Source organism: Lissotriton vulgaris, chromosome 3_1 (genome assembly GCF_964263255.1).
Source record: "Lissotriton vulgaris chromosome 3_1, aLisVul1.2, whole genome shotgun sequence".
In the NCBI taxonomy this organism is placed as follows: Eukaryota; Metazoa; Chordata; class Amphibia; order Caudata; family Salamandridae; genus Lissotriton; species Lissotriton vulgaris.
In genome coordinates this window covers 1,773,554,540-1,773,575,415 of record NC_141689.1, presented here as the reverse complement: position 1 = coordinate 1,773,575,415, position 20,876 = coordinate 1,773,554,540, and the positions used below count along the sequence as shown (strand labels likewise).

At 46.7% G+C, this 20,876-nt stretch overlaps 1 protein-coding gene across 15 annotated transcripts in view; it reads left to right on the top strand.

Moving 5' to 3' along the window:
* Positions 1 to 20,225, top strand: part of BLTP1 (bridge-like lipid transfer protein family member 1) — a 1,831,302-nt gene extending 1,811,077 nt beyond the window's left edge. For all 15 annotated transcript variants that reach the window (XM_086962202.1, XM_086962209.1, XM_086962198.1 and 12 more), the window contains 2 exons: positions 4,577 to 4,742; positions 19,625 to 20,225. In XM_086962202.1, coding sequence (XP_086818328.1) covers positions 4,577 to 4,742; positions 19,625 to 19,841 — 383 coding nt within the window. In that variant the 3' untranslated portion in view covers positions 19,842 to 20,225. The remainder of the gene's footprint in view (positions 1 to 4,576; positions 4,743 to 19,624) is intronic.
* The last annotated feature ends 651 nt before the right edge of the window (positions 20,226 to 20,876 follow it).

Below are 20,876 nucleotides of genomic sequence, written 5' to 3'. Positions count from 1 at the left end.
GACGTCATCCCGGCGACCACGACGGCAATGACGAACACATAGCAAACCGATGCCACATTTTGACACGCTGAGGTACTGCTTACAAAAACATTCTCCAGATCCAGTCTGACGGCTGGGGTAATTCACAAGGTAAGGAATCTAGAACTAATCTATGTCTCTTACAGATATATTGCTACTGAAGGTAAGTAACTTTTTCTTTTGAAGAGGCTATGTTGCTTATTTTTGATATCCCTCTGGCACATCTTCGGTGCCTACAGACCAGAGGAAATTTCCAGTCCGAATAATGCTGGCGGATCCATTTCCGACTGTGCCTCTCTGCCCCGTTCTTGCGTCCACCCCAAGGCCTACTGCGGCTCCACAGCCAGTGCCAAAACTCACCATATCCATGCATTGACACCAACAGTGGAGGAAGACCCTAGGGTCCTGTCAGATTCAGAAGCAAAACCACTGCAACCTTGGCCAAAGACTCACCACCCTCAACTGCATTCAGACTCTGAAGTCACACTTCCATTAACACAACATTTTTCAGACTGAACCACACAATGAACAATTTAGATGAGGAGCCTCGACTTCATAATGAGGAGAACTTAAGTTTGGGCCTCAAGAGGCCAGGCCTGGACACATCCCCAGACACTGGTCTCAACTCCACCTGGGCCAACTATGGAGGAATCTGAATCCTTTGCCATGGGCAGCAGAGGTCCTCCACCTCCAGCTACCTTCAGTAGAAGTTAAAATGAATGTCTTCATGATGGTCCTGCAGCCAGGCCAGACCTTCTTAGAGCTGCTTCTCCATCGAACGAAGCCCTCACAGACACTTTACCTGGTACTTGGGCAAAGCTAGGGTCTTCCCCTCCTTCCAACAAGCAGATTGCTAGGAGACAGACTGGCTCCAGGGGACCCATCTTTCCTTTTCCATTATCCCTCGCCATAAAGTCTTGTGGTAAAAACCTCCACAAAGAGGTTGAACCCTAATTCCTTCCTGACTCCACCTCCAGACAGAAAGTTCAACTGTATGGAGACCTTTAGCATAAGGATGCTCTCCTTTGCCAGCCTCACCCTCCGGTCCCTGAATTCAAATTGCCTCCTGGGGCACGACTTGGATGCATTGTGGAACATGGTGAGTGACATCTTGTCTGCGATCCCGATGCCTTCCAAGCCAATCTGCAGCAGATCATACAAGATGGGCAAGACGCAGCGAAGTGGTTAATTAGATCAGGCCTGGAAACTAACAACTGTTTAAGTCGGACATTTGGTACCACCAATCAGGTCCACAGGCTTTTCCTGTGATATCCAAGCATCAGTTATAGACATGTCATTTGATGAAACTGTCTCTTCAGAAACATGGTGGACTTGGACCTGGAGCACTTTAAAGAGAAGCAGGCTCCAGCATTCTCCCTCATCTTTTCAGTGCCCGTGCAGCAGTTTCCCAATATTGCTATTTTCAAGGCTTCGGGAGGGACATCTATCAAAGGCAATGCCAATACCTGCCTCAACAGCAGACCTCCCAACCCTTTCGGGGTAGAGGTCGGGATCAGGGTGACAGCTTCCAGGCTCTCAGAGGCCACTCACTACCCAACCCCACACCACCCTCACCACTGAAAAGGCGTTTTAGTTTGTCTTTGGTGGCGCTTTGTCACCCAGCTAAAGGCACAATAAGTTATTTCTCCACTGGTGGTAAATCATCACACCGGAGAGACTGGTGCTTCAAATAGTTCTGGATTTTAACCCCCATCATTCCTATTCACGCTTACAAACAGGCCTCCTACACCATAATGTTTTCTGGAGACCAATTGTGCATCCTATAGAAGAATGTCATTCTTTTTTGAACAAGGGTGCCATAGAAAGGGTGCTGGCGTCTGAAATTGTGACTGGTTACAACTCCTGTTACTTGTTGGTGCTTAAAAAGGATGGCGGACTTTGTCCTGTTCTACATCATATCCCACTTCAAAATGCTCACTCTGGTGCAATTTCTGTCAGCCTGGATCCCAGTGACTGGATTATAGTAACAGATTTGCAAAACATCTATTTTCAGATTCTCGCCCTGAAATCCAACATGCATTACCTGCATTTTCAAATGGTCCATGAGTACTTTCAGTTTGTGGTGCTCCCTTTTTGCCCCACTAGCACCCCTTAGGTGTTCCTGGAAGTGGTAGTGATTTTCACTGTACATCTTCGGAGGTTGGATATACCAGTCTTCCAAAACTCAAAGACTGGTTGTGGAAGGCGAGTTCACCCCAGTCATTCATTAAGGAGCCACCTCCAGATGATAGCGAACCTGTTAACCATCTCTAGGTTTTCCATTATTATGCAGAAGTCCTTGGTGGTAACTCTGGATACAGTGCTGTTTCAGGCTTTCCCTATGCCTTAATGAGTCGAGTACATTTGGGCTATAATCCCAATGTTTAAACCCTTGACCTGGGTTTCAGTGAGAGCGATTCGGAAACTTATTGGCCTCCTGCATCCTGCTGGTTAACCACACAGATGGCATATGCGGGTTGTACAGTGGGATTTGAAATTTCAGTGGGTTCAGCACCAAGGGAACCTCATTATTTATTTATTTGAAAAGTTTTATAAAGCATGAACAGAGCGCTGTACAAAGTGGCGAAAGCACAAATAAACCAACACAATGGCACAAAGGATGTAGTTAAATAGACACACTGTCAAACAAAGGAGGGAAACAATCGAGGTCCCAGGGCAGGGGAGTCAGTCAGTCAGGAGGGGAGGTCTCCTGGGAGAAGGGATGACCAGAGGACTATGGTCTCCAATGGAAACACGTTTCCACATAAATCTGTTGGGGTTGCGGGTGATTTATTTTGTCTTTCTGTCGACTGTCAAGGTGGGACAGGTGAAGGTCTTCACGGACAAAACCACTGCCATGTGATACTGTGAAGGATGGGGTTGTGGGTTCTCTGCTAGGAAGCTCTACACTTCTGGAATTGCCTGAGTCAACCAACACCCACACAACGACCATGTATATACAAATATTTTTTAACCTTAATTTCTCAAAAACTACTGAACGGATTTACACCAAATCACAGAAGTGTTATTGGTGTAATTCCATTCAGCAGTTTTATGCTGTAGCCCCGCCTTGGACGTCTATGGAAAATGTTTGCGGATTTAGCATTTTGGGCCACCCCTTTTTTTTTTTCGCTTCTGTTTGACGACTTACCCCGAAACTTTCAGTGCACAAACTAGTCACTAGTGGAGATTCTTCAAATGGGGCCAAAGTTATTAGCAACACAAAAAATGCTTTTCTATGTAACAGCTGACTTATATAATCTACCCTATAGCAACTTCCAAAGGGTTGTATATATAGATTTTAACGAAGGAGGAAAACCCCCTCATTGCCCTGCCTTTACCTCCTAATGTGATATTTCAATTTTTTGCTCAAGACTGGAGGTCCAAGTCCTCAAGCCCTGTGATGACTGCTACAACATATTCTCCATTGCGTTGCTTGCCAATCAGAGCCTATCTGGACACCAACAGTGCAGATATCTCTACATTTTCACTAGCATTACCCCTTCATGCCCACCGAGCTCTTATTTAAAAGATAATTTCTTGAAAATGGCTGAATGGATTTACATTAAATCACAAAAACCACACTTTTTTTTTGTAAAGTTTCCACTTTTTACCAAATTTGTTGTAATTCATTTGAACCACCTTTTCTGTATCATAGACCAAAGTTTCCCATTCTATTCCACATGAGAGATCAATGTAAAAGTTTTTAGTTTTTGTTTTTGTTGCAAATTTGTCAAGCGGAGTTAAAAATTCCTTTCCTATGGAATCTCTTACCTAACAGTAGCTACGCTTTGTAATATATTTGCTGTAAAAAACACCGCCATGCATTGTAATGTCATAAATTATGTTGTTTCAAACACTCATGTTATCAATTATGTCAGAGAACATGTCAAGAGAGATGTTATATGGTAGGCTTTCAGCCTTTGACCAATCCCGTAGCACGCGGGATTAAGGGCAGAGCCTGGTCTGTGGTGAGGCACTGTGCTCCTCAACCCCCCCCCCCCCCCCTCCCCCCCTCCACAGGCAGTCAACACCCCTATTACTGGCCAACCCCTCACAACAGCGCAACATCAACTGACTCCCAATGTGATTCCTAAAAACTGTTGTCTGCCTCAGTTAGTTGCTTTGTATGTGGTACTTGGCTCAGGGGTTAGAGGCGGCAGACCTGGAAGCTGAGATCGGTCCTGGACCAGGGTTCAATTCCCCGCCTTGGCGGGTCTTGGGCTCAAAAATTCCACAGACTCGATAATTCTCGCTCCGGTGCCTACTCGACTCACGGGTTCACACTCTGCGACTCTGGGCAATAGCTTGCTTAATCTCCACTACGGCCCCTCGCGGCGGGATGCCTGGCTTTCACCTTGTGGATACCCTGCCGGGGTTATCTCACAGGGGAATACCAGGACGGGTTCCCAAAGCAAGCGCCGCGAGACCCCTTTGGGGTGATACGCGCGCTATATAAGTAACCACGTTTACGTTTTACGTTTACGTTTTGGTAATAGATTATTTTTCTTTACTGTAGTGAAATGATGTTTACCATTGCTGTTTCTTTTTTTCATAGCTATCTTCCCTCCACGTGTCTTTGTCACTCGACCGGGACAGAGAAGTCCAGTTATTGTTCTTGATCAAAGCACTAATGAAAAGGACAAGGAAGAAAGCATTAACTACACTTCTGTCGACTGGAGAGAATTCATGTGTAACACTTGGCATCTTGAACCTACGTTACGGTAACTAGAACATTTGCTGAATTATTAAGATAGATGCAGTGATTCAAAATGATAGTTAAATGGTGTCACAAATATATATTGTAAATTGTAGGAAACTTTGCCAAACTCTGTAGTTAAAAATGAAGCTACATTCTCAATTCCTGCATTCACACACTTAATCTGCACAGTTGTAGGAGGCTGGCTGCTTCATGCCCAGCCAGAAACAAGAATATGCACCTAATTTGCTTGGCTGTCTGCATGCAGAGGATCTGGCACGGAAGGCAGCAAGGGATGGCATGCTTTAGTTGTAAACTCGACTGCGCAGTCATACAGAAAAAGAACTTAGGAAAGTCAGGGCGGTTTCTCAAAGATGTAAGTCCAGTAAACTGTTTACATAATTGGGTCAGGGAAGACACACTTGTTAATGCACAGTAAGTTGTTGATCAGTCAGTTGGTTGCGCTAGGCAGGCATTTACAAAATGCAGTGATTGTTAATATCATTTCAGACTGGCTACACATCTGCTACTCTGATTAAGATGTGTGCAGTACAGGGTTTATGCTTATTAATGTACTTTGTATTAAGCAAGAACATCCACATCTTTAAAGCATAATGAATCGGGCATCGGCTCCGGCCTCAGCGCCACCTTCGGATCCGGCATCGGCGTTGACGACGCCGTTGCATCACTGCCTCGGCGCCGGCCACGGCGTTGTTGCCTCAAGGGCCGGATTAAATAGATCCTGCCTTGTCCTGCCTCCAATTCCTGTTCCTGACCAAGGGAGGGGTCTGAAGACCTTCTCGCAGCTCGCTGTGAGGATGATCGGAACTAGATTGACCATATAAATGACAGCACGCTGGACTTATCGCCACACCCTTATACACTGTACCCCTCCTCTGTAGCTACGGAGGTGGTGGGTTCACTCTGTGATTGGTGTAGGGGATGCTCCTACCCTCAAAGTCCCTACAGTGCCTATTAGGGCAAATCTCCTCACTGCAGTGCTTCAGAAGCGACCTCCTCTACCGAGCCGCTACTACCCTTAAAACCGCACTTTAAACATAACACACGGGTGCCTGTGCATATGAGTCAACCCCAGTTTCATCGCACAGCACCTTCCGCCAGAGTGTCTAGTGGTCCCGGGCTCTGCTTCTCCAAGGGCCTTTTGGCCCTTTATTCCAACTCTGTGTGGGACATGGTGGCGCAGGAGCTGCCACAGTGTCAAGCGGAGGCTTGGAAGGTGCTCTCCCAAGCACTTGCAGAGGGCAAAGATGCAGCGGGATTCACCATGCATTGTGATCTTGACCCCGCATCCTCCATAAGCAGAGCAATTTGTATGACCGCAAGCTGGGTCCCAGGGCTAGCGGGCAGATCAGTCCACCGACACCCCTACCACCACTGCCTCAAGGCCTTCCTAGTCTGCTGTTTCAGTCCACAGTTTCGGGCCCACCACACGCCAGTGGGCCGCAGGATTCGCCATCACCTCCCCCACTGGCACGTCATCACATTATCACATATCAAGGGAAGTCCATACAGCACAGACCAAAAAAAGCAATGGTTAAACAAATCTGAACATTTCTTTAAAATTTGATACACTTAGTTATATACTTAACAGCCACTAGGTTAATAATTCCATTTGGTGGTTTGCTTAGATATTTAAGATTTCTCTTAAAGCCAGCTGCGTTCCAGGAGAGGATGTAAAGAATGTTGATGTCAGGATCTCCTATACTGGGGTTTAACAATCCTTATTTTTTGGTTGAATCATAGAAGCAATCCAATTCTAGTCTTGAACTTTATTATCGAATGGATCGTAGGGGTTTCTAAATATTTTGCAACCTTTCATCTGACCATTTTAATGCAATATGCTCCAATACTGCCCCTTTATGTCTAACATCTTTCTGGGCCAGTATACTAGCGGGACTTATGACCTTTCCCCTGATGTAGCAGAGATTGGAGCAACCTTGTGGCGCGGATTCACCTTAGTTGGCATAGACATGAGTTTATAAACATAATACCAGTGCGCCTGAGATTATCCCCATTGTTTAATAATACGTCTGCAATGAGTCCAGATCTAAAGTGCACAAGAATATTAGGCCAATCCAAAGATTTGTTCCTATCCTTTGGAAACTACCAAGGAGATATCCCTCAAAGTAATTTTTGATAACTTTGGTATATTTTCAAGTATTGCCAGTATTTTATATCTATTTAAGTGAGGGGCAAAGTAATCAACAACAAAATCCATACACCTCAAGACACTTTCATCTGTTTTATTATGGTCCAAACTGATAGAATATATATAATTATAGTCATAATTCATTAAAACTTCGTAATCTGCATCCCCATTCAGATCCTTGTCCTCTAATAAGAGGATGCTTTTAGGAGCCACACCTATATTTTTCACCTGAATTGCTTGAGTAGCAGTAGTATTGCACTCTGAAAAACTAGGAGTTGGGTTTATCTGAGTGCAAACCAACTCAAATGTATCATTTTGTGGGGCTTGAGCCTCACTCTGTGTTCAACAGCCATTCAAAAGCAATTCTTTACCTAGGGTTCAGCAGCCTTAGACTCATGTTTTGCAATGTGCCGTAGTCCACTCTTCATGAATGTAAACTGTCACTATTGGATACCTGAATACTTATAGTATTTGCAAAGAGGTGATCCAACCTTAGCCTCGATTGTACATTTTTTTTAAAGATAGGAAACACTTTCTGGCTCATTGGTGAATCTTTTTCAATATGTAAAGAACTAGATTGTAAGTCGGTAGTTGAGGGTAATGTTACCATTCTAAATACAGTAGCTCCGCTAATGACTGTTACGGAGTTCAAAACGTTACTAGTCAGAGCATCAGCAGTTTTGTTCTCTCTCCCTGCAACTGCAGGCATTATTTTTTAAAAACCTTCAAACTGAGTCTCTTTGTGGGAATAATTCTGGTTAGTTAAAACTGTTCCCAGTTGAGAATTTTCAGCCTCCTTCGTGCACTTCAATGCAAGACATGCCACCTCAGTTTAGGTGGCTTTATTACTAAAAGGGAAGTCTTGCAACCGTTGATCCTTAAAAATAATGTTGGGTCCCTTCCCTAAATGGTTTACATTTGGCATCTTTTCCAACCCCTTCTTTTTGTTCCGCTAAGATGTGTAACATTTGAATATTGATGTCTGCATTATTTTCCACATCCTTTAATATAGCTAGAATATGGTCAATTGAATCAAGAATCTTATTCATTGGATCAAGCCAGGCCTGATAACTATTTAACTCTACTGAGTAATGAGGAAATTTTTGAATAGGGAGGGTAAGATCTTTTGTATTAGGCATAACATTTTGCCTAATAATAGAAATGCTATTTTCTTTGGAACTCATGTCCTGGGTCGAGATCAAATTGATCATAATGGGTGGAGAAAGTCTTCTTTGAATAGATGGAGTAGCCCCATCTGCTTCAGTTTGTTTTTATCATTTAAGATAGCAATGGACTTGATGACTGTTAAATAGCCCAGACAAAATTTTTATCTGATAGCATGGAGCAAAAAGGCATGTAGATCCGATCCCTGATGCAACTATCGCTTTAAACTACGTCTAGAATTAATTTATCATTTACAATATTACCCTTCACGGGACAGATTAACACCTTGGCTGCTAGGGGTTTTCCCCCCCAGTGCTGGAATCACAGAGTTGCCTTTATTCATGACGAGCTCAGCTCGTCATAAGCACAGCTCAACCGTGCCTCATGACGAGCTGAGCTCGTCATGAGCAGCGAAGGGGTTAATGTGGCACCACAGCCTCATAGGCAACCCGATCTACCTCTATTAAGAAGCACCTGATAGTGACAGGTTCTTCATGGCCCTCATCAATCAAATCTTCAGCTTGCTTGTCCGATGCGGCATGAACCTGTGCTACAATTCTGCTTTCAAAGTTCTTTTTACAAGTAGTGTCCCAACTTACAGCTCCTGCGTTAATTTTATGTGGGCAAACACTCAAAGTTTCTTCCTTTAAAAATGTGACTTGGACAAAGCAGATATTAGGCTCGTTGGAGCAGCCTTTGTGGCTTCCTGCATTAAACTATTATTTTGTGCCTCTTGGGTCGCTTGGCTCACTTATGAGGATTCTAAAAGGAGTTGTTAAATCAATTAGGTCGACTTGTTTTTCATCTTTATTAAAATTGCCAGAGGTCGGAGGTTTACCAGCAAGGAATTTGTCCACTATCATTTTCATATAGTCTTTAAATGTTAACTTTGCACCTTTTTCAGACTTTGTTCTTTGACTTATCAAGTTTTGAAATCCTTTTTTAAGATATTTTTTACTCACAACCCTTGAACGTAGTATCCTCAGTGGACTCTTGGTAGTCTGTTCATCATGTGAGCTCATCTTTAAATTTCATGTTATAATACTGCCAGACTCCATACCATTATTATTGATACTTCCAGATGACATAGGCTGAGGCTTATTTACTGTATTCAACTATGATCCTTTAAGTTGAGAACTTGTTTGAGGTGCCTTTTTTACCCATTCCAAATCCAAGTGGCAATGATCTAATTAACATGTGACTGTGTTTAACTAGTTAAATGTTGGAAGCACAGTGCAGTATGTCACACAGTGGCAAAACAGAGGGAATAATCAACTTGTTCCCAATCTTCCTCTCAGTGGTTTAGTCCAGTCAGATAACACCTGGCCTCCACGTCCACTGTGATTGCTTCTTCTACCACAAACCTAAGTTGACCACCAGCTTCATATAGACACCTTCTGCTGCCTTCCAGTGGTCAGACAAGGTCAGGCTGTGAGGCTCATGGGCTATTCGAGCAATTAGAGAGGTACAGCAAACTAGTCAGGCCTTACGTTTGGCACAAACTCCCACCCACCTCCACATTGGATTATAATCCAAATGAAATACGATGCAAACGTGGGGTCAGGGTGGAGGGAAAAAGGACCTACCACAATGAACCACAATAGTCCTTACTTTACTGCAGGTCATCAATACTATTAACAATAATCCACTATGGGCTTTTTTATGTAAATGTTAGTTCTCACATACAATTTCCAACGTCAAATGGGTAGACATCTAAATTTAAAAGTTGGATTTAATAAAACCTCTGCGTCTTGCTTTACTCCTTGATTTACCAAAGATGACACATTGAAACTTGTTGGTCTGCCAGGTCTCTGATGCTTAGTGCACAGCTTCTATATCTTTCTATAATCCTAGGAGCCAGCTTCAGCCTAACCAAGCCAATTCTCAATTTATAATTCAGGGCACACCATAGCATCAAAAGGTGCGCTACAATAGAAAACCATCCTTGCCGCTCAAGCACAGCAAAAATAGCACCAGGAGTTTGTCCTCTAACCACTCACAGGTGCTCCAGCATGAATGCAGAGAAGCTAAGTGGCCAATGTCAAACGCAAACGGACTGTTGAGTCAGTGGATGGACAACCAGCACTACACAAGATGATGAGCCTAGAAAGGGGAAGACAGGAGAGCAGAAAGGGCCACAGAGGTGAGATCCCCTCACTAACTCAACTCACAGCTTGTCCTAGTCTTCTCTTCTCCTCCATCCAGCTAGAGGTAGGTAGCCGCAAGCCGCACTGGTGCCGCCTTCCCAAGCCCGCCACTACCTGTCATTGGTTTCCAAGTGACAGGGAAGTGGCATGAGGGCAACAAGAACCCTCACGTGAAAGACCACAAACATTTCAGGGCCTGTTGGGGGCATGAGCAGACCAGCCACTTCTGCGGTGTTATACACTCCACACAAACGTCCGAGTCTGGACCAGGCTCAACCAATCAATCATTAAAAAACAACCTACTGCTACTGTACCAAACCAAGATATCTATATACAGATTCCTCCATTTATGAAGATCTTTTTTGATGGTGTTGAGCAGTTTGCTTCATGTTGCAGACGGTGCTGTGGTGTAAGAAGACTTCCATATATTTAAGACTGTTATTAGGGGCCCGACTTAATGAGATCATGGTCCGATATTATTTTTTATATTGGGGTAATCCTACACTGAGCATCTCCAACTTGTCACGGTTCACCTTATATCCTGACACCCTCTCATAGGTTTCCAGTAGCTACATTATTTTGGGGGTTGAGCGTAACAGGTCTGTTAGTGTGAGGAGAATATCACCTGCAAACAGATGTATTATATGTGATCTCCCCCAAAGGACATGCCCTTTATGTCTATATGCTGCAGGCAGCTCTGATTTGTCCCCCTAGACAGGTTGATTTTGTCTGAATGTTCCCCATTAACTACAACTTGTGCTGTTGGGAATTGAAAGCCAGCTTTCACCCATGACAACATCTGGGGTCCAAGGCCGATTGTTTCTAGGATTTGAGTAAAACATTTCCAGTTGACCCTGTCAAAATCCTTTCCGATGTCTAGCAACAGGATCGCCATCAGAATTTCTGTGGTTGGCCTTTGCTATTAGATGTAACACTCTTCTAATATTTTCCGCTGCTTGTCTCTGTGAATTCCAACTGATCTGGGTCTATATGATGTGGCAAGTGTAGCTGAGTCTGTTTCGCAAGACTTTTGTGAAAAGGATTCCATCATAGTTCAGCGATAGGCCAGTAGGCTCCACACATATTGGTGGGTTTACCCAGTTTGTGTATTACGGTGATGTTCACTGAAGCCTTAAAGGGATATACAGTGTGCGAGGACAAGAATGAGTTAAATTGGGAGACCAGATGGAGAACTAGTGTGGATTAAAAGTGTTTATAAAATAGATTTGTGAGGATATCTTGCCCGGGGGATTTGTATGGGTCTAAGTCCAAAATTGCTTTAAAGACTTCTAGCTTGGCAATTAGTTCTTCCATTTCCTCACTATTAGCTCTAGAGAGTCTGGAAAGGTGTGCTACCTGACTAAAAACAGCTGCCTCTTCATGGGAGATATGATCCTCCCTATACAAAGAGGGATAGAAATCCTGGAAGGCCCTCACTTCGTCCTTGTTTCTGTCAAAAGTAGTGCCCCTATTTCCTGGAGATTTTCTGGCTCCTCAGTCTCCTTGCTAATAGAGAACCAGTTTTGTTAACCCCTTCATAGAACTTTTACTGTAGACATAGTAGTGCCTTCTCGATTTTTTCAATAGGTAGTAGATCAATCTTACATTTAAGAAAGATGGCTTCCCGCAAGTTCTTTAAGGGACCAGCCTGAATGCATGCATGTGGCATTGCGATGCTGCTTCGAGATCTGCTTTCAAGGAGGCCTTATAGACCTCTTTGAATTGGCGGTACTTTGACCCCAACTATGCATTGCCCTTGAAAAGGCACCTTAAAGGCATCTTGATACCTCCCCTTAAACAGGTCTTTCTCTCTCCCCCTGGACCAGCCACTGAGGAGTCCGCTTCCTATGCTATGGTAATGCGTAGGGCTGCGGAAGTTCTTGACCTCCAGCTCCCCACCTTGGAGGTCTTGACAGAAGTCCTTCCGCTGGGGAAACATCTTCTGAGTCCCTCCTGCCATTTAAAAATGCCTTAATAGATACCTTATTGGGGGCATGAGCCAAACCTTGCTCTGGCCTACCAGTCAGCACCAAATTGGGCATCGCCATCACTCTGCCCAAGAGTTCCCACTTCTTTTTTTTTATCTCAGCGCCCCTCCCCTGAATGTGTGATGGTTTGGTGTCCGCAAGTAAGACCAATCCTAGCACATTCCCACCTACTCCTTCAGACAGAGTCAAAATGTGTCAAAACCTTTGACAAACGAGGATCTTCATCTGCCAGTTTGGTGCTGAGATCCGTGAATTCCAGCTATTTGCTGGGGTGCTGTTACCTCACCCTTGGGACTCAGTAGTTAAAGTCCTCCCAGATATCCCTGAAGATCTCCGATCTGTCCTTTACCAAGCCATTCAGGATGGCCGTGATGCTGCAAGTTCACAATTCATTGAGGCTTGGTCACTATCAATTGCATTACGCGAGCCATCCGCACCAGTGTTATTCACTGCTATGTCTGGCTCCAGTCCACCAGTTTTTGAGGCGATGTTCGGTCATCCCTAATTAACAGATTGTTCAATAGAACTCGCCTGTTTGGGAACAAGGCAGATTCCGCCCTCGAGTTGTTCAAGAAGCACAGGGCTACGGCACACTCCTTTTCGGCTTTGGCAGAGGTATCCCATACGGCCAGCCAATCCAACCCCTACTTGGTGCTCAGCAGTTTCGTGGCCGCAGTGCTCACAGTCTTCACAGCCAAGGTCAATGGGTCATACAGTCCAATACCACCCCCTCCCATGCATCCCCAAATACAAAACCCTTTTAGCATATGATTAGTGGAGCACAGCCACCTAGTGGGAAGCGGGATCCAATGATTCTTGCTGGGTTAGCAGGCCATAACATCTGACAGGTGGGTTCTGCAAATTGTTCACAAGGGCTATGCCATCTTTTTCCTTTCTTCACCACCACAACTTCCTCCAGTGACTGACTTTCCATTTTACAGCAGGAAGCGCAAGCCCTTTTTGACTAAATGGGGTATCATGAGAGTACCTGCTCTAGTACTGACTGCCCTTCAAGGTGATGCCGCAATGGACGATGAGGATGCGCAGTCCGCTGAGCTACAACAGACACAGTAGTATCTAGCCGCATGATCACTCGAAGCTGTTGCACTCTGATACACAGACATTTACACATCCATACGATCCCCGGTACATTACTAGCGATTACCAGGACCCTACACACTTCCGAGAGGGACGGTGGCCGCTGCTGTTTTTATAGCTATATGTAGGTACACGCCTTTATATAACCCCTGACTAGGCGAGCCATAAGGTAATGGTGTGCAGACAATATATCATCATGCACAGATATGAAACAGCGACCCGATTTAAATCCCTTGGATGGCAGTTTGTAGTATTGTAAAATTTTAGTTTTGATTATATGTTTAAAAAAGAGGTTTTATTGGTATCCACAAGTGACCTCCTATCACACATTGCCAATTTATATTATTCTATTTATACTGTTGTTTAAATCCGAACGGCAGGTTATTTTTCTGTGTTAGGATTGCACATATATATCAGGTATTGTGGTGCTGGCACGGACAAGATCTGTCCTGATTATGATGTGTATGACCTTGTTTAAGATTCATAGACCATGATGTAGCAGCACATGCGAGCAATGGCACACTGGGACCTCTCCATACGTATCCCACACAATGTATGTATCTGTCAGCTGGAATAATGTGTTAATATCACTTTCATATTGTTGTCATATATCCATTTGTTAGTAGCATGTATTTTATATTTTTGCGGTGGACATCTGAAAATGCTGTATAAAATGTGATGCCAGTTATGATAACATCAGAAAGTACCAATAAAGATATTTAAACAAAAAAATTAGAGTACCTGCTCTAGAAGCAAGACGTGGTTTTTACACCCGCTACTTTCTGGTGCCCAAAATAGACAGAGTCCTTTGGCTAATTTTAGACCTGTGCCCTCCCAACATCTTCCTCTGGAAGTAAAAATTCCAAATGCTCACAGTAGTCCAGGTCTTGTCTGCCCTGGACCTTCGAAAATGGATGCTAGCTTTGGACCTACAGGACACTTATTTCCGTATACCCGTTCTGCCAGTCTACCTGCGTTGTGGCTTGTGGTGTGACAGAAACATTTTCAGTTTGCCGTGCTCCCTTTTGGTCTCACTAGTACCCCTCAGGTGTGCACAAAAGTCGTGGTGGTGATCGCAGCACATCTTCAGAAGTCTGGGGTCCCTGTCTTCCCCCACCTTGATGACTGACTGCTGAACGCGCACTTGCCCGAGGCAGTCGTGAACCACCTCCGGATGACGGTGAACCACCTAATGTCGTTGAGGTTCACTCTCAATGTTCCAAAGTCAAACGACTCCTCCTCAGGTGCTTCCGTTCTTCTGAGGTATTCTGAATATGGTAGGGTTTCGTGCCTTTCCCCCTGGAGCAGAGAGTCCAGGATATTGAGCCTAGGATCTTTATGTTTCAGCTTCAGTCCTGGATCTCAGTGTGGATGATAAGAGACTAATGAGATTGTTGGCCTCCTGCATCCTGCTGGCAAAACATACCAGGTAGCACATGCGGGCTCTGCAGTGAGATCTCAAATCCTGGTGGGCACATGATCAGGGGTATCTTGTCAGATTGTATCCAGATTTCTGAGGAGACTGCAAAGGGCTGCAGAAATTCTTGACCTCCATCTCCCCAACTTGGAGGTGAAGACTAAGGTCTTGACAGAAGTTCTTCAGCTGCGGAAATCTTCTTTTGAGCTCCTCCTGCCATTTAACAAGGCTTTAACAGACACCTTATTAGGTCCTGGGCCAGACTCTGCTCTGGCCGACGAGTCAACAATAAATTTGTGTTTTCTGCACATCTATTGGGTCTGTGGTCAGCGTTCTTTACACCCACCCGGAGCTGACAGTGTCATGGATACACCGCTGCAGGGTTTGGGGGGCCATGTTGTAGTGGAGATCAGAGACCTCTGTTCTTCAGGAGGAACTCAACTCCACAGCAGTTTGTTTAAGTTTGTTGTGGTTTTCCTGGTTCTGAATGCTATCCTGCCCACTAAAAGAGGAATGCTGGTGCAGGTGCTCATGGACAACACAACTGCCATGTAATACTGCAACAAGCAGGGTGAGGTGGGTGGGTGGGTTCTTAGGTCCTGTGTCAAGAGGCTCTATGCCTCTGAAAGTGGCTGGATTGCCAAGGAATTTCTCTGGTCGTAAACCACATGGAGGATCTCTAAACACCAGGGCAGACTCAATCAATCAATCACAGCATTTGTAGAGCGCGCTACCCACCCGGGAGGGTCTCAAGGCGCTGGGGGAGGGGGGTAAGTTACTGCTCGAACAGCCAGGTCTTGAGCTGCTTCCTGAAGGAGAGATGGTCTTGGGTTCACCGTAAGTAGGGTGGGGAGGGAGTTCCAAGTCTTGGCTGCCAGGTAGGAGAAGGATCTTCCTCCGGCAGTGGCTCTGCGGATGCGTGGTACGGTGGCGAGGGCGTGGCTGGTCGATCGAAGCTGGCGGGTGGGCGTGTAGAAGGTCAGGCGGTCGTTGAGGTACTTGGGGCCCAGGTCATGGAGAGCCTTGTGTGCGTGGGTGAGGAGTCTGAACGTGATTCTCTTGCTGACGGGGAGCCAGTGTAGGTCTCTCAGGTGTCCGGTGATGTGGCTGTGTCGGGGGATGTCCAGGATGAGTCGTGCGGAGGCGTTCTGGATGCGTTGGAGTCTTTTTTGAAGTTTGGCTGTGGTTCCTGCATAGAGGGTGTTCCTGTAGTCCAGTCGGCTGGTGACGAGTGCCTGGGTGACGGTCTTCCTGGTTTCAGTGGGGATCCATCTGAAGATCTTGCAGAGCATGCGCAGGGTGTTGAAGCATGAAGACGAGATGGCGTTGACTTGTCTGGTCATCGACAGGGAGGAGTCCAGGATGAAGCCCAGGTTGCGTGTGTGGTCCGTTGGTTTGGGAGCGGTGCCCAGGGCCGGGGGCCACCAGGAGTCGTCCCAGGCGGAGGATGAGGACTTACGTCTTGTCTGAGTTCAGTTTAAGGCGGCTGTTCCTCATCCAGTCGGCGACGTCTTTCATCCCTTCGTGTAGGTTGGCTCTGGCGGTGGTGGGGTCGTTGGTGAGGGAGAGGATCAGCTGGGTGTCGTCGGCGTAGGAGATGATGTTGAGGTTGTGTTGGCGTGCGATGGCTGCGAGAGGGCTCATGTAGACGTTGAAGAGGGTTTGGAATGAGTGAGGATCCTTGTGGTACGCCGCAGATGACTTTGGTGGCCTCGGATCTGAACGGAGGGAGGCGGACTCTCTGGGTTCTTCCGGCGAGGAACGAGATGATCCACTCCAGTGCTTTCTCTCGGATTCCGATGTTGCTGAGGCGCTTCACTAGGGTGCGGTGGCAGACAGTGTCGAACGCCGCAGAGAGGTCCAGGAGGATGAGGGCCGCTGTTTCCCCGTTGTCGATCAGGGTTCTGATGTCGTCGGTGGCTGCGATTAGGGCGGTCTCGATGCTGTGGTTGGCCCGGAACCCGGACTGCGAGGGGTCGAGGGATCCGTTCGTCTCGAGGAAGGCGGCAAGCTGTCTGTTGACGGTCTTCTTGATGACTTTGGCCGGAAAAGGAAGGAGCGAGATGGGACGGTAGTTCTTGAGGTCGGTGAGGTCCGCCGTTGGTTTCTTCAGGAGGGCGGTCAGCTCGGCGTGCTTCCAGCTCTCCGGGAAGGTGGCGGTGTGGAAGGAGGAGTTGATGAGGTCTCGGAGATGGGGTGCGATGATGGCGTCAGCTTTGTTGAAGACGTGGTGGGGGCATGGGTCGGTTGGTGATCCGGAGTGGATGGAGTACATCGTGTGGGTGGTGTCTTCGGTGCTGATCGGGGTCCAGTTGCAGAGGGTGGTGGTGGCGGGCGATGGTTCGGTGGTAGGGTGCGTGGTCTGTGCGTCAAAGCTGTTGTGTATGTCGGCGATCTTGCGGTGGAAGAACGAGGCGAGTGAGTTGCAGAGGTCTTGCGAGGGGGTGATGTCGTTGTTTCCGGTGCTGGGGTTGGAGAACTCTTTGACGATGCTGAAGAGTTCCTTGCTGTTGTGGGCGTTGTTGTCCAGTCGTTCTTTGAGTGCCGTCTTCTTGGTTGCGTGGATCAGCTGATGGTGTTTGCGGGTGGCGTGCTTGAGGGCGGTCCTGTTGTCTGTGGTCTGGTCGAGCCGCCAGGCTTTCTCGAGGGTGCGGCAGTTCTTCTTGGATTCCTTGAGTTCGTCGGTTAACCAGGAGGTTTTCTTGCTGCCGGGTCTGCTGGGAGGGTTCTTTAGTGGTGCGAGGTCATCGGCGCAGGCGGTCAGCCACTTGGTGAGGTTGCTGGCTGCTTCGTTGGGGTCCGTTGTGCTGGTGGGAGTGTTCTGGTTGAGGGAGGCGGTGAGCTGTTAGGCGGTGATCTTGCTCCAGCTTCGGCGGGGAACCTGTTGCGGGTGGTGGTGGGTCGTAGTTCTTCTGAAGCTGAAGTGGACGCAGCTGTGGTTGGTCCAGTGGAGTCCGGTGGCGTGGCTGAAGGAGATGTGCTTGCTGGATGAGAAGACGGGGTCAAGCGTGTGGCCGGCGTAGTGGGTGGGGGTGTTCACCAGTTGCTTGAGTCCGAGGTTGGCGAGGTTGTCCAGCAGGGCGGTGGTGTTTCGGTCGTTGTTGTTCTCCAGGTGGAAGTTGAGGTCCCCTAGGAGGATGTAGGCGGCGGAGGGAAGGGCGTGCGGTCTGATGAAGTCTGCGATGTTTTCGCTGAATTGCGTGCGTGGTCCCGGTGGTCGGTAGATGAGGGTGCCTCGGAGGGTGGTCTTGGGGTCAGTGTGTATCTGGAAGTGCAGGTGTTCGGGGCGGTGAAGGTTTCGTTGGAGTTAGTCGAGATGCGGATGGTGTTCTTGTGTACGATGGCGATGCCTCCTCCCGTCTGGTTGACGCGGTCCTTCCGGTTGATCTTGTATCCGTCCGGGATGGCTATGGCGACGTCGGGCGCTGAGGAGGCGTTCATCCAGGTTTCGGAGAGGAAGGCGACGTCCGGTGCTGTCGCGTCGAGCAGGTCCCAGAGTTCCACGGCGTGCCTGTGGACGGAGCGGGTGTTGAGCAGGATGCACTTCAGGTGGTTGCTGCTGGTGCTCGACTTGGCGGGGTGGTGCAGGTCCGGTAGCAGGTGAATCGGCAGGCTTGGCAGGCGAAGGGTCTGAGTGCGTTGAGAGTGGCGGCGTGTCTGTCGGGTAGTCTTGCATCGGCGGCGGGGGCCAGGGGTACTGGCGCTGGGCGCGGACGGGCGCAGACGGGCTTGCCGTTGGCGCGCCTTCGGCGCACAATCGGCGCGCACGCTGCACGAGCTCGGGGGTGACATAAGAGGGCAGCCGGTAGGAGGGGCGGTGGCGGGTCGGCGAATGGGCTGTCGGGGGCGGGGCCGCAGGGAGGCAGCAGCGGGAAACTCTGTTGCTCTGGTGCGGGCGGGCGGCTCAGCGGCAGCTGGGTCGCCCGGGCGAAGGCAGGCAGGCAGACTGACTCAGCAGATCATAAATGTCAATTGCACAGGTACAGGGGCAGTTGGTCTTCTAAAAAAGGGGAGAACCCTGGCTCGATCTTTTCGCCAGCGTCAAGAACGTGTATGGTCAGAGATTTCGCGCATTGGCATTTCCAAGGCAGCTCTCTCTCTGAGACACCTGTATGCCTCCCTCCCACTACCTCTCTTGCTCCAAGTTGTGAAGAAGATCAGCAATGACCAGGCAAAGTCATCCAAGCAATACCTAATTGGGCCAGAAGAGTGTGGTATCCAGAACTCCTGGGGATAAGCTTCTGTCCTCCCCATCAGCTGCCGCTTCGCCGGAGATCTTTTTTTACAGCAGCAAGGCAGGGTGCTGCTTCCGGGTCCTGACAATCTGCATCTCTATGCTTGGAGATTAAGAGGTGTGCATGGGTGGTGCTTATATGTGATTTTGCTGGTCTCTTTTGGAACGAAATGACATCGGCACAGACTGCACAAGGTCACCTTTTGGCACACAAGAGTACTGCTTTAAAGTTTTTCCAGATCCAGTCTGATGCCCAGGGAATATTTACACGGTGAGCAATCTGCAGTTAGAGTAGCCACTAAAAAGAGTGTTACCGAAGGTAAGTATCTTGTTCATTTTGCCACTTTCATATGGTGCCACGTCATGTGTTATGATAGTGTCTATTCATTTTTCTCTTACATTCACCAACAATTTCATCATACCTCTTCGACTGGACAGGATGTGAATTTACTGAGCCAAACTTGTCACAATTTTTGGTGAGGGTGAAATTGACTCTTCACCATTTTCAAATCTAACATACAGCAGAGGCATGTTGATGAACATGTAAACATATTCATGATTAGCCTTGTGTGTTCTGTGCTGTTCACTGCTACAATTTAATTTGGAAGTATATGTTTACTTTGAGCATTATTATATTAATGCAGTCCCTGATCGATTACACCTGTTTAATCAAAATATTTTTCTTTTAGGCTAATTTCTTGGACTGGAAGGAAAATTGACCCAGTCGGTGTAGATTACATACTGCAAAAGCTGGGTTTCCACCATGCAAGAACTACCATTCCAAAATGGCTTCAGCGAGGGGTTATGGATCCATTGGATAAAGTTCTATCTGTTCTCATTAAAAAACTTGGCTCTGCACTTCAGGATGAAAAAGAAAGGAAAGGAAAAGACAAGGAGGAGCACTAGAGATATTTTAATATTAGAACAACCCTGGTTTTATCCAAACCCACGGTCTATTACACTGAACTCTTTTATTGTATAATAAGAATGTATTTTAAAACTGATCCTGAAAGCTAACTCTAGTAACATTGTGCTGCCCTGTTGTCAATGTGAGTGTACCTGTTTACTGTGGTGTAAGCCGCCATTATTTGATGGATAAGTATTGCATGATTATTACATATGTATATATTGGAAAAGAGAATGGGTGAGGACATTTTTGAACACACAGTTTGGGTTATTGGGTCGATATGTGCAATATGATTCCAACATCTGTAAAATATGTGCGAATAATTAACTGTGAATTTTCATTATTTTTATTTGCAATAACAAAATAAATTCTTGTTGACAGTGTGATGCATGTATTCTTTACCAGAAGTCTTTTCCATATAAAATTATTGGGAACGTTTCGAAAATGTTCTTACTTTAATAATCAAGTGGATACTCCTCCCCTCACATTCCATATTTGATCCTACTTTTCAAGTTGCTGGGTGGTTTCGAAAAATGTCATCCATACCTCACCAGCACAATGTGGCCCTTTTGTGACACGTGCTGCAAATTTCCCTGGTATAATGCTGGTATATAAAGCTACATTGGATGACAGTGCTGTGAGTTCATGTTTTTTCTGTGTGTCACAGATGTTATAAAGGACCAGTCTTGTCTTTGAAACTGTTAGCACTAAGTTACTTCATCCTGTAGATTAGAGACTAGATTGGTAAACTGGTAACCAGCTTCTGGAATGTGTTTCACAAGCCTTTGGTAAGACGCAGAGTTCCTAGATTTGCATTTGATAGTTTCCAACATTTAGCTAAATACACCTGTAAGAAAATACCTCTTTTTTTTGTATGGTCACCCCCAAACTTTGGACTATGTTGCTGGGTTTTCGACTCTCACTGAGTTCACCGAGGCCTGCTAACCAGAAGTCTGTGCCACTACCCTGACCCTTAAACATATGTTTGATTGGCCTACTGTAAGAAAGTGCCCCTTTTTGTCATAGCCCCCCCA